General features: G+C 46.2%; 1 protein-coding gene and 1 long non-coding RNA gene across 2 annotated transcripts in view; one reads left to right on the top strand and one right to left on the bottom strand.

Annotated features, from left to right (window-relative positions):
- Window positions 1–9,874, bottom strand: part of PFKFB3 (6-phosphofructo-2-kinase/fructose-2,6-biphosphatase 3) — an 83,697-nt gene extending 73,823 nt beyond the window's left edge. The window contains exon 1 of the mRNA XM_081958088.1: window positions 9,723–9,874. Within this exon, the coding sequence (XP_081814214.1) occupies window positions 9,723–9,738 (16 nt within the window). The 5' untranslated portion in view covers window positions 9,739–9,874. The remainder of the gene's footprint in view (window positions 1–9,722) is intronic.
- A 46-nt stretch (window positions 9,875–9,920) lies between these two features.
- LOC309394659 lies at window positions 9,921–13,724 on the top strand. Its single transcript, XR_014175765.1, has 2 exons — window positions 9,921–10,048; window positions 12,446–13,724. It is a non-coding gene; the product is annotated as an uncharacterized lncRNA (long non-coding RNA).
- The last annotated feature ends 68 nt before the right edge of the window (window positions 13,725–13,792 follow it).

Genomic DNA, 13,792 nt, shown 5'->3' with positions numbered 1-13,792 from the left:
AATCAGTGGAACAGAAGTTGCCTCCAGAAGTTGTGAATGCCCCAACACTGGAAGTCTTTAAGAAGATGTTGGATAGCCATTTGTCTGAAACGGTATAGGGTTTCCTGCCTAGGCAGGGGGTTGGACTAGAAGACCTCTAAGGTCCCTTTCAACTCTGTTATTGTATTGCATTTGTATTGAGAAGAGAAACGTCTTCAAAGAAAGGGGGGGTGGAAACTAAGAAAGTCCAGTTGCCTCCTGAAAAAAAGCACCTTTGGGACAACCTGGATGACTGAGAAAAAAAGAGAGAGAAGAAAGAAAGAAGCTGTGACGGATAAGATAAAGGGATTCTGTTTTATTAATATGGTAGTGATGGAGATATTTACAAGGTAAGGAAAGGAAAGAAAGAAAAAATGAATGAATGAAAGAAGAAATACTGTAACTGATTAGAGCAGTGTTTCTCAACCTTGGCGACTTTAAGTCCTGTGGACTTCAACTCCCAGAATCCCCCAGCCAGCTGGCTGGGGGATTCTGGGAGTTGAAGTCCACAGGACTTAAAGTCGCCAAGGTTGAGAAACACTGCTCTACAGATTCCTGGGGAGAAGCATTAGTGGTGCCTGGAGGCGGCAGAGCATTGCTATATAGTAGAAATTCTCCTGCTTGAGCACAGGGCTGGACTAGAAGACCTCTTAGGTCCCTGCCAGCTCCTTGGTTCTAAGGCTGCTTCATCATTGAGACTTTCCAGAAGAGATTGGGCTGCCATTTGTCAGAAATGGTGTAGGGTCTCCTGCTTGGGCGGGGTGGGGAGTGGATGTTGGACTAGATGACCTATAACGGCGATTGCGAACTTTTTTGTCATTGTGTGCCAAAAGTTAGTGAGTGTGACAGCACGCACCCTTAATGCAATTCACAGGTGATGCCCTCTTCCTCTCTGTGCATGTGTGTGCATCCCCCACACACACCCCGCATGTACACGTGACCCCTCCCCCTGCATGCATGTGCATTTACTGCATGTGCCCCGCCCACCCGCGCACGCATGACAGAGACCTGAAAATCAGCTGGCCGGCGGGAAGCGCGCACACGTATGCGCAGTGGAGCTGAGCTGGGGTGACAGCTTGCATGCCCCCAGAGAGGCTCTGCATGCCACCTGTGACACGAGTGCCATAGGTTCAGCATCAGAGACCTATAAGGTCCCTTCCAACTCTGTTGATCTGTGAATCCCAAAGGTGCTTTTTTTTTTCCCCAAGAGGCAACTGGATTTTCTTGGTTTTTCTTCAGAAGACGTTTTGCTTCCCCTCTAAGAAGCTTCTTCCGCTTTGACAGGAGAGTTATACAATGCAATGCAATGCAATACAATACAATACAATAGTAGAGTTGGAAGGGACCTTGGAGGTCTTCTAGTCCAACCCCCTGCCTAGGCAGGAAACCCTATACCGTTTCAGACAAATAGCTATCCAACATCTTCTTAAAGACTTCCAGTGTTGGGGCATTCACAACTTCTGGAGGCAACTTCTGTTCCACTGATTCATTGTTCTCACTGTCAGGAAGTTTCTCCTCAGTTCTAAGTTGCTTCTCTCCTTGATTAGTTTCCACCCATTGCTTCTTGTTCTACCCTCAGGTGCCTTGGAGAATAGCTTGACTGCCTCTTCTTTGTGGCAACCCCTGAGATATTGGAAGACTGCTATCATGTCTCCCCTAGTCCTTCTTTCTGTTAAGCTAAACATCCCCAGTTCCTGCAACCGTTCTTCATATGTTTTAGTCTCCAGTCCCCTCATCATCTTTGTTGCTCTTCTCTGCACTCTTTCTAGAGTCTCCATATCTTTTCTACATCGTGGTGACCAGAACTGGATGCCATATTCCAAGTGTGGCCTTACCAAGGCCTTATAAAGTGGCATTAAAACTTCACGTGATCTTGATTCTTCCATTCCTCTCTATCCGGTCAGAACTAAAGAAGCTTCTTGGATGGGAAGCGAAACCACTTCAAAAGAAAAAACAAGTCCAGAGGCCTCTTGGGAAAAAAAAGCACCTTTGGCTTTTTTTTGACCTGGATGACCGTATCTCTACAGACTGTAAGGCTGCGATAGAAGGAGAGGAAGAATTTCTCCTTCTTTGGCTGCTTGCAGATCTGCGGACTTCAACTCCCAGAATCCCCCCCCCCCGGCCAGCGTTGCTCCATGGGCCAAGCGCTGCAAAATCCCGTGGATCTGGGCCGCAATTTGACCGCGGCTGCTAGAAGGTGGCATTCTGGTTGCTCCTTTGCTGCCCTCGAGTGGCAGCTCCCGCCCCAGGTAAGGGCTTTCCCCCGCCTGTAATGCCAGCCGATAGATTCTTTTTCACCCACAGCTGTTGATCTGGTTTGCAAAAGTACTGTACAGCCGGGGTGAAATCGAGCAGGTTCTGGAGAACCGGTAGCGTAAACTTTGAGTAGTTTGCAGAACCGGTAGCAGAAATTTTGAGTAGTTTGGCGAATCGGCAAATGCCACCTCTGGCTGGCCCCAGAGTGGGGAGGAAATGGGGATTTTGCAGTATCCTTCCCCTGCTACGCCCACCAATCCACATCCACCAATCCACACCCCGCCCACCAAGCCACGCCCGTAGAACTGGTAGTAAAAAAATTGCATTTCATTGTATAGGAACTGTGCCATGCAGGGGAAAGGTTGACCGGACTGGAATGGCAGCAGCAGGTGGGTTTGTTGGTTGCGACAGCGTCTGCCAGGCATTTCTCGGTGTTAATTTGAAATATAGCTCCGAAGGAACAACGCATCGCACGGCCAACTGACCTAATTGGCACGCAAGACATGTAGGAGAATAGGATCACAAAACCTTGATGATGACGTTACCTACTTCTGGTAACGCGGCGTTCAGAAACTAAATTGAAACAAGCTTAGAGAGCAAACCCCAGCCCAAAAGATCTTGGTGTTCTCCATTTGCCTGGCCCTTGGAACAGGTGGCATAAACAAGTGGCAGGTGGGGGAAGCCCTTACTGGGGCGGGAGCAGCCACTAGAGGGCGGCAAAGGAGAAACCAGAATGCTGCCCTCTAGCGGCCGCCGTCAAGATTGCAGCCCAGATCCGCAGGGTTTTGCAGCGCTTGGCGAACTTCTGCGGGGGGGGGGAACGCTAGCCAGGGGGATTCTGGGAGTTGAAGTCCGCACATCTGCAGGCAGCCAAAGAAGGAGAAATTCTTCATTTTCTTGCAGCCTTAGAATGAATGAGCTGGAAGGGACCTTGGAGGCCTTTGAGTGATGGGTTGAGGCATAAAGGCAAAGGTTCCCCTCACACATACGTCCTAGTCATTCCTGACTCTAGGGGGCGGTACTCAACTCCATTTCAAAGCCGAAGAGCCAGCGCTGTCCGAAGACGTCTCTGAGGTCATGTGGCCGGCATGACTAAACGCCGAAGGCTCATGGAAGGCTGTTCCCTTCCCACCAAAGGTGGTTCCTATTTTTCTACTTGCACTTCCACATGCTTTTGAACTGCTAGGTTGGCAGAAGCTGGGACGAGTAACGGGAGCTCCCTCCAGCACGCGGCGCTAGGGATTCGAACCGTCGAACTGCCGACCTTTCGGCTCGACAAGCTCAGTGTCTTACCCAGTGAGCCATTGAGGCTTAGTGTTAACTTTAAAGCCGGATTCAAGCCTTAGTTTTTATTTGCCTGGGTGTTTTCCCCTCCCAAGATCAAGAGGCGTTGAAGAGCAACATTGCATTTGCTTGTTTTTAAGAAAAAGAAAATAAAAACACCAGCCAAAAATGTGATTTTTTGTTTTTGTCGTTTCCTCCTTTGTCTATAGCCCAATGAGTCTCAACCTTGGTCACTTTTAGATGTTGTGGACTTCAACTCCCAGAATTCCCCAGCCAAAGTTAACTTAGGCTGAGTCACATCTCAAGAAATGAATCATTCTCCAACGCGGGGAGTTTTGCCCCATTTTACGACCTTTTCTGCAACGGTTGTTAAGTGAGTCACTGCAGTGGTTAAGTTAGTAACACAGTTGTTAAGTGAATGTGGCTTCCCCATTGTCTTTGCTTCTCAGAGCACATACGAGCTTGGCACACTGGGAGGATGTATCCAAAATGGCCCACGGAGAGACTCCTGGGAGGGGTGGGTGGGGCGGGGCCAGCCAGGAGTGGGATTTGGGGGTTCGCCGAAGCATGCAGAATCTTTCCTAGAGAATCGCCCGAATCCAGGATAACCCAGAGCAGCCCACCCAACCTGTACTGTGAGCGGAGAAAGGAATTTCGTAATCGGTATGGCTGGGTGAGGACCCGTTCATGCGCACGTCTAATATTAGCACATACCAAAAGAGTGTGTTTGTCAACATTACAGGCGGCTTGTCTGAACAGGGAACCCCAGCCAGCATGAGTCAAGCAAGGGGAAATGTAAAGAAAATTTCAACAACAGGGCTTCTGATTAGCTGTTGCGCCAAAAATTGTTGAGTGTGCCGGAGGAAGAGCGGGTGTATGTGACAGAAAAACAGTAAGCAAATATATATATATATATTTTTCCCCCTCTATTATTTTAGAAGAAAGGTTTCCAAATGGGGACAAACACACTGATGATGTAACCTAGCTTGGTAATGAAATGTCTGCAAGGAAACGACCAAGCTCAGAGACCACCAAGGCCTCTAATACACCTTTTAAAATTTAAACCCTCTTGTCTAGTGATCTAATTATGTCCTCCAGCAGGGGAAAGAGAGACCCCCTACTTGTTTTACTTCAATGAAGACAAAAACCAGAAGTCTGAACTGACCCACAGGTGGTGGGAGAAAAGACTAGGTAGGAAAGCAAGCTTCCAGGTTTTAAAAGTAAAGTAAAAATAAAGTAGAAAGAAAGAACCATTTCCTTAAAACCAGAGAATTATACCGAAGTGTTGAGGCAATGATGGTTTAATAGCTGACCAGCTGCTGTGAGGCTGTAAACCGATGAAATGAGAATGAGTCGTCAGGGTTACTGCCGCTTTAAGAAGTGGTCTATACAAGGGAGGCCATGTGAGGGTCTCTCTTTGTGTGCTTCCCTGTTATAGTTGAACATTAATTGATTGCCTGGTTTTGCCTAGTACAGCGATGGCGAACCTTTTTTGTCTTGCGTGCCATAAGTGGGGGGAGCGCAGGGAGGTCGTGTGGAAACGTGCCGCACCCATAATGCAATGCGCACACCTAGTGCACACGCACGCACTACAGGCGCACCCCCCCCCATTTTCCATGCTTTTTTCGCCCTCCCCAGGCTCCAGAGGCTTTATAGGAGCCTGGGGAGGGTGAAAACAGCCTCCCGCCCCCCCCCGGAAGCCCTCCGGAGGCTTCAGGGACCTTCAGGAGGCTTCCCTGAAGCCTCAGAAGCAGTCAAAACGACCCTCCAAGCAAACCGGAAGTCACTTCCGGTTTGCTCGGAGGGTCGCTTTAAGCTCTCCGAAGGCTTTAGGGACCTCCAAGAGACTTCCCTGAAGCCTTCGGAGTGCTCAAAACGCCCCTTCGCTCCAAAGGCTTGAGGGACCTCCAAGAGGCTTTCCTGAAGCCTCTGGAGCAGTCAAAACAACCCTCCGAGCAAACAGGAAGTCCGTTCCCGAACTTCCGGTTTGCCCATAGAGCTGGTATTTTGCGCTCCGGAGGCTTCAGGGAAGCTCATGAAGCCTCCGGAGGGCTTCCGCGCGGGGGTGAGGGAGGCTCTTTTCGTCCTCCCCAGGCTCCTATAAAGCCTCTGGAGCCTGGGGAGGGCGAAAAATGGCTTTTAAAAAGTGTGAACTCAGCTGGCCAGGCGTGCCATAGGTTCGCCATCACTGGCTTAGTACATGAATGTATGTATATATGTATATATAAAAGAAGCAGACATTATGATCTCTGGAACTTTTAAAATATATTGCTCACTGAGCTTTCGTAAGCCATTGCTAACATCGTCAGAGTGTGAAAGCCATTAAAGCGATACCTGCCTTTATACAATGTTAATCGATTTGGCCATTGCGCGTGTGATAATTCTTACCATTTGCGCATTGATCACTCTATGGCAGACATTGATCACTGCATATAGAATCCTTGACTGGAACTGGCGAACGGCTGTTCATAATGTAACTCACATTTTTAGTACGTGTGTGTGTGCGTATCTACATACATGTAGATAATCCACTGTGTACTGTATTTTGCTTCTCGGTTGTGTCAAAATAGGAGCCACACTGTAACACACTCTGAAACAAAGGAAATCCATCTAGATTAGGATACCTATGACCCCTTTTTAAGCTTTGGACTTCAACTCCCAGAATTCCTGAGCCTTGGCAAAAAAAAAAAGGCGTAACTCACTTCACCACCAACTCGCTTAGTAACGGAAATTCCGTTCCTAGTTGCAGCCGTACATCCGAGGACTACCTGTACGTCTTAATTGCAGCTCATATTTCTCAGGAAAATGTAATACCATTTTGCAACCAAGGCCTAACTGACATTAGACGACATCCAGTTAACGGGTAATGAAATGAATTTTCGTGTGTGTTTTGAGCAGCAAGAGTGAGAACCGAATGCAGAACAAACTTGGGGCATGGACGTGTTGCTTCCTGTTATGGTTTCATAGGCACTGGGGTGGGGGGGAAGCTTGCATTTGTGAAAATGCCTTTTTATTTCTGTGTTAAAAGATAAACTGCAGAGGCTGAAAAAGAGCTTTAAGTAAGTTCGTGCAGGGTTAAAAAACACTATTCTACTCCATGCAGAGCATCAGGAAGCTCTAACTTTATTATCAACATTCCCCTCCAGGTTGCAGGAAGAGGTCCACGAGTTACAGGTAATGCTCAACTTACAACCATTCATTTAGGTTCAAAGTGACAAGCGTACTGAAAAAAACTGACCGATGACTTTGATATATATATATATATGTCCTTTGCAGCATTCCCACAGTCACATGATCAAAATTCAGACCCTTGGCAACTGATTCATATTTATGACGGTTGCAGAGTCCCGGGGTCACCTGATCCGCTTTTGAAATCTCCGGACAAGCATCAAAGTTGGTGCAGAATCCAGATTCGCTTAACAAGCCTGTTAATAACTGAACCAATGCACTGAGCAACAGTGGTAAGAAAAGTCATAAAACGGCACCTCACCAATGTTTTCATTTAGCAACATAAAATTTGGAGCTCAACGGCGATTCTCTCTCAGGGACTAATTTGCATTTGACAAAATGGGCCTCCCTCCCTGCATCTAGAAATCTAGCCACGATAGGTAGAAAAGATGGATGGTTGGATAGGTGGATGGATAGGAGAAAGACAAAGAAAAAAAGAAAGAAAGAAAGAAAGAATAGAATAGTTTATTGTCCCTTTTATTGTAGTTTATTGTCCCCGTTTATTGTACACTTATCAGTATACATTAAAATGAAATTTTGTTGCATTCAGCTCTCAAAAGACCTCTACTTCCGAAATAAACAAAACATGACAAGAGAAATACAAAATGATGCACGTACCCACATATATTATATGACATGGAGAAACAACACAGTCTAGTCCGGATGTATGCACAGGTACAGTATAGATGGTGCCTTGCTCAACAGTAGTAACTGTGAGAGGGATCTGGGAGTTCTAGTGGACAACCATTTAAATAGGAGCCAGCCGTGTGCAGCAGCTGCCAAAAAAGCCAACACAGTTCTAGGCTGCATCAACAGAGGGAGAGAATCAAGATCACGTGAAGTGTTAATACCACTTTATAAGGCCTTGGTAAGGCCACACTTGGAATACGGCATTCAGTTCTGGTCGCCACAATGTAAAAAGATGTGGAGACTCTAGAAAGAGTGCAGAGAAGAGCAACAGAGAGGATTAGGGGACTGGAAGCTAAAACATATGAAGAACGGTTGCAGGAACTGGGTATGTTTAGTTTAAGAGAAAGAAGGACTAGGGGAGACATGATAGCAGTCTTCCAATATCTCAGGGGTTGCCACAAAGAAGAGGGAGTCAAACTATTTTCCAAGGCACCTGAGGGTAGAACAAGAAGCAATGGGTGGAAACTAATCAAGGGGAGAAGCAACTTAGAACTGAGGAGAAACTTCCTGACAGTTAGAACAATGAATCAGTGGAACAGCTTGCCTCCAGAAGTCGTGAATGCCCCAACACTGGAAGTTTTTAAGAAGATGTTGGATAGCCATTTGTCTGAAATGGTATAAGGTTTCCTGCAGGGGGTTGGACTAGAAGACCTCCAAGGTCCCTTCCAACTCTGCTATTGTATTGTATTGTATACATGTACACAGTGAGAAAAATGAATCTTGCAAGTTTACCAGACGGATGGCATAGGGCAGTGAAAGCCAAACCTTTTGTAAAGGTGTGCCAAAATTGTGCTTGCGCGTGCCCAGATCCACAATGGAATGCGCTCCACCCACCTGCGTGTGTGACACACACACACCCTGCATCTGTGTGTGCACCATCCCGCAAGGGGGGTGGAAGAGTTTTTGCCTAGGCTCCAGGGGCTTTCCTGACACCTGGGGAGGGGAAAACGGCCTCCCCTGGTCCTCCAGAAGGCCGAAAGATGTGCGGGAGCTGAGGCCTGGCTTGCCAGCAAATATGGCTCCATGTGTCACCTGTGTCATGCATGTTATAGATTCACCATCGCAGGCATAGGGAACAAAGCTCTTACGGAATCTGACTGTCCTGCTAGAAATACTGGAAACCTCTTCTGAATGGACTTTCTATCTGAGGCAGGGAGAGAGAGAGAGGGGGGGGGGACAATGAGGAAGAGAGAGAGAGAGAAATGAGGAAGAGGGAAAGAAAAAAAGGAAGGAAGAGAGAGAGAGAGAGAGAAAGGAAGAGAGAGAGGAAGGAAGAGGCAGATAGAAAAATGAGGACAAGAGAGAGAAAATGAGGAGAGAGAGAAAGAAAAAAGGTGAAGGAAAAGCGAGAGGAAGAGAGAAAAAGGAAGAGAGAGAGGAAGGGAGAGAGAGACAGAAAAATGAGGAAGTGAGAGAGAAAGAAAAAAAGGTGAAGGAAAAAGAGAGGGGGAAGAGAGTGAAAAAGGAAGGGAGAGAGAGATGAAGAAGAGAGAGAAAATGAAGAGAGAAAGAAAAAAAGGTGAAGGAAAGAGAGAGAAAGAGAAAAAGGAAGAGAGGAAGGGGGAGGAAGGAAGAGAGACAGAAAAATGAGGAAGAGAGAGAAAGAAAAAAGGTGAAGGAAAAGCGAGAGGAAGAGAGAGAAAAAGGAAGAGAGAGGAAGGGAGAGAGAGAGAGAGAAAAATGAAGTGAGAGAGAAAGAAAAAAGGTGAAGGAAAAGAGAGAAGAGAGAAAAAGGAAGAGAGGAAGGGGGAGGAAGGAAGAGAGACAGAAAAATGAGGAAGAGAGAGAAAGAGAAAAAGGTGAAGGAAGAGAGAGTAGGGAAAGGCAAAGAAAAAGGAGGAAGAGAAAGAGAACGTGGAAGGAAGAGAGAGAGAGAGAAAGGATGAAAGAGAGAGAGAGAGCCAACGACTTGAGTTTTACGGGCTTCTGCCTTGTTTTGCTTGAAGGAAGAGGAAGGAACTTTCCCTTTCGGTTCAGAGAAAGTGCCCACTGCCCGCCCCGCAGCTCCAAATCCAATGCCGACGCCACGCAAAGGGAGGGAGGGAGGGAGGGAAGGAAGGAAGTCAATTCCGCGCACGAAGCCCAGCCGCGTTTTTTACGGACTCGGGACCGAAGAGCCAAGAAGTCAAAAGCCCTCGAAACTCAGGATTTCATTTACTCCTCGCCGGGGAAACAGCCCCCCCCCCCACCCCCAGCAGAAAAGCCCCCCCCCCCCACTTGCCCAGGTGTGAGAGAGAGCGCCTTACCTTTCCGGAGAGGCATGATGGCTTAAAGCGTGGCGCGTGGAGCCCACCGCTGGCTTTTGCCCTTCGGGGTCGGCGCTGGATTCGGGCCGGCCGCTCCCTTTCTTGCGCAACCCGCCTAGCTAGGAAACCGGAGCGGCCGGGAAGGAAACCGACAAATTTGGCCAATTCTTTCGAGCAGCGTCACCGCTTTTGGATCGCGCGGCGAGAGCGCGCGCGGGGCTTTGCGCCCCGCCCAGGTGCGCGCAAACTCGGGGATCCTTTCCCCCCCCTCCCCTCCCTGCCTGGTTTTCTCCGCTGCGCCAGGCAGAGGGAGAGATTTCTGCAAGGTAGATAGGTGTGTGTTGTGTTGTGTTGTGTTGTGTTGTGTAGCCGAGGATGCTGTCTCTCGTGGATCGGAGGAACCGAAGAAAGGAAGAAATGCAACTCTTTTTTAAAAAATTTTTTTCATATAAGTATCCCTTACTTCAGGGGTGTCCAAACTTGACAACTTTAAGACTTGTGGACTTCAACTCCCAGAATTCCCCAGCCAGCCATTAAGTCCACAAGTCTTAAAGTTGCCAAGTTTGAAGACCTCTGCACTGAGAATACAATCTGGCTGGAGAATTCTGGGAGTTGAAGTCCACAAGTCTTAAAGTTGCCAAGTTTGAAGACCTCTGCACTGAGAATACAAACTGGCTGGAGAATTCTGGGAGTTGAAGTCCACAAGTCTTAAAGTTGCCAAGTTTGAAGACCTCTGCACTGAGAATACAAACTGGCTGGAGAATTCTGGGAGTTGAAGTCCACAAGTCTTAAAAGTTGCCAGGTTTGGACACCTCTGCCTTACATCTTAAACACTATTATTATTTTATCCAATATTGTATCAGTTCCTCTCACCATCTACCCACAACAACTCTCATTTGCTCTTCTGCTTTCCATACACATTATACTTAGTTCTACAACAATCATACCTCCTCTCCCTCTCTCCTCCCCCCTCCCTCCTTCCTTCCTTCCCTCCTCTCCTTTCTGTTTTCTACTTCCCCTTCCTCTCGCCTTCTCCTCTTTCCACTCCTCTCTCTCCTACTCTTTTCCTCCCCTCTACTTCCCTCTCTCCTACCCCCTCTTCCCCTCCTTTCTTCCCCCCTCCTTCCCTCTTCCCTTCCGCTCTTTCCACTTAGCTTTACATGGTGCATTTCAGGATCTGAGCAGACTCAATTTAATATTGGTGGTATTAATCATCTTATTCCACTAATCATCTCCCATATTAAGAATTTTACATACATCCTCCTTTTAAATGTATACATATATAATTCCATTATTGTTCCCCCCCCCCCCCCCCCCGTGCATATTTTTGAACCGGATTCCAACATAGGAAAGAAACACCTCAGTAGTAAATAAAAAGAAAGCCAATAGTAATGGACGCCTTCGGTGCAATCCTGAAACAATTGCAGTATCCATTTGGAACATCAGGTTGCTCAGTGGCTAAGATGCTGAGCTTGTAGATCAGAATGGCTGACAGTTCGGCAGTTCGAATCCCTAGCACTGCATAACGGAGTGAGCTCCCGTATACTTGTCCCAGCTTCTGTCAACCTAGCAGTTCGAAAGCATGTAAAAAATGCGAGTAGAAAAATAGGGACCATCTTTGGTGGGAAGGGAACAGCGTTCGGTGCGCCTTCGGCGTTGACTCATGCCGGCCACGTGACCACGGAGACGTCTTCGGATAGCGCTGGTTCTTTGGCTTTGAAACAGAGATGCGCACCGCCCTCTAGAGTCTGGGAACGACTGGCACGCATGTGCGAGGGGAACCTTTACCTTGGAACTTCAGCGGGCATTGACAATTTCACCATTAGTCAATTGCAAGTAGCAGCTTTACTATAACAGCTTACATCTGAGGACGTATTTGCAACATCAGCAGCCAGCCACGTCTGCCTATCCCAGATGGGAAGTTTTGCGACGCAGTGTTTATTTTCAGAGTTTGGAATTATAAATTGCCAGTGTGCGTGAACAATGACTTTCCTAGTGGTCTCCCATCCAAGCACTTACCCCAGTCTGATCCTGCATAGCTTTCTGAGATGAAGTAGTAGCATAATGTTATTCTAGAATAGTAATTTTCCCATCTCGGCAACTTTTAAGATTGGGTGGACTTCAAGTCCCAGAATTCCCCAGCCCTCATGAGGAATTCTGGGAGCTGAAGTCCGCCCATCTTTAAAGTTGCCAAGTTTGAAAAACATTGCTCTCCTAAGCTAGTGTGAAATCATTTGTTCTCAAAGCATTTCCTTCCAAGCGACAGCTTGCCCCCATCCGTCGTTATTTTTAATCCTGCTGTAAAAAGTTTTATTCTAATGGGTTTTTTAAAAAAATGATTTTTAGCCAAAGATTTTACTTTGATCCTGCTTGGCTTCAAATCACCCAGAATTTGATTTCTTTTACTTGATAAGCTAAGTTTAAGATTTTGTATTCTTCCCCAATCTTCTGAGATTGTCACCCTTTACCAACACGCATACCACACCACAAAATAAATCACAATCTTATCGCATTATGCAAACTAGTGTGAATTGTTTACACGAGATAATAGCAATTCTGACAATTGACCAAATAAACCAGGATAACCATGGGCTTGTATGCTGTGAAAACAACCATGGGGACATTCCTGCTAGTGTGGGAAGTAATGTGGTATTAAGGCAATAGGCTTGCGGCGTAAAATAATTGTAATTTACTCAATTAATTCTGGTTTTCTGGATCCGCAGAACATAACGGGACAATTAATCAACAACAGAAGCTGGCTTGCTGTTTAACCTCAGGCTGCAAATGTGATTGACTAACTTGTAGCTGACTTAACTGTGAATAGTGCCAAGCTAGCCCCTTACGGGTGTCACAAATGAAGAGATAATGTGATGTAATTCAAGAGGTATCATTGAACAACAACAAAAAAAAACATTTCCTAGAGTTCAATAAAGGACAGAATCTTCTTTATTAACCAATGGAATAGCTTTCCCTCCTGGAGTTGTAGGTGCTCCATTGCTGGGGTTTTTCAAGAAAAACCTGGATAATCATTTGTCTGAGATGGTATAGAGTCTCCTGGCTTGGGCATGGGGTTGGACTACAAGACCTCCAAGGTCCCTTTCCAGTCCTATCATTCAATTATTTCAGGGGCTCAAAGAATATAAGGATTTAGAGGGGGGAAACAGAAAAAAAGGTACTAAATATATAAGTATATATTCAAGAGTGAGATATAAAGGGGAAAAAAACATAGTTAGGCTAGGTTAGCGAAGGTAGGAATAAGAAATGATACTAAACTATATTCAGGTTTGTGGAAATACCATCTCAAATCATTGAGATTTGAAAGAGACACCTATAACAACAGAAAAAGAAAGGGAGAGAGAAGGAGAGGAGAGAAGGAAGAAAGAGGGAAGGAGAGAGGGTAGGAAGGGGAAGAGGAGTAGAGGAGAGGTAAGGGAAGAAGGAAGGGGAAGGAGAGGAGGAAGAAAGGAAGTAGAGAAGGGAGGGAGGGAGAAAATAAAGGGAAAATAAGTTAGTGTTAAAACAAGCGGAAGTGGTGATAAATAAAGCAAGCCAAACTGTATAAATGGAATAACAAATGCATAAGAATGACAAATGTAAAGAAGAATAACAACTATGTGAATGCATACCTATAATTCTGTGTAAGAGAATAAAAAATATAAAACTTAAAAAATAATAATATAAGGACTTACCTTTTACACCAAGGTGGACCATTGGCCTATCCAGGTTCTAGTTTTTAAATTTGATCATTAGCTACTACTGGCTTGCCCCTACTTCAAACACACAACCAAGTGCTACCACACCTGACCTGGTTCACACAAAAAACCACACTTGTGATTTCGAGCTAACTGAACAAGCTGTGTTGTCCCCCTTCGTCTTCTCCCACTTCTGATTTAGCAACAAATTGCACTTTCTCTAGTGGTTTAACGGCAAACCACAGCTACCAAGAACATCGTGGTTTGCTATTAAATCAGGTGTGAGAGGGAATCAAAGCACGGGATGTGATATACCATCGGCAAATCAGAAGAGGGTTGTGGAATAGCCAAGAGACAAGGGCTGAAATCTTAAAGGAA

Source organism: Natrix helvetica (assembly GCF_964273705.1).
Source record: "Natrix helvetica genome assembly, chromosome: 6".
NCBI lineage: Eukaryota > Metazoa > Chordata > Lepidosauria > Squamata > Natricidae > Natrix > Natrix helvetica.
The sequence above is the reverse complement of the archived record's forward strand: the minus strand, read 5'-3'. Positions and strand labels throughout refer to the sequence as shown.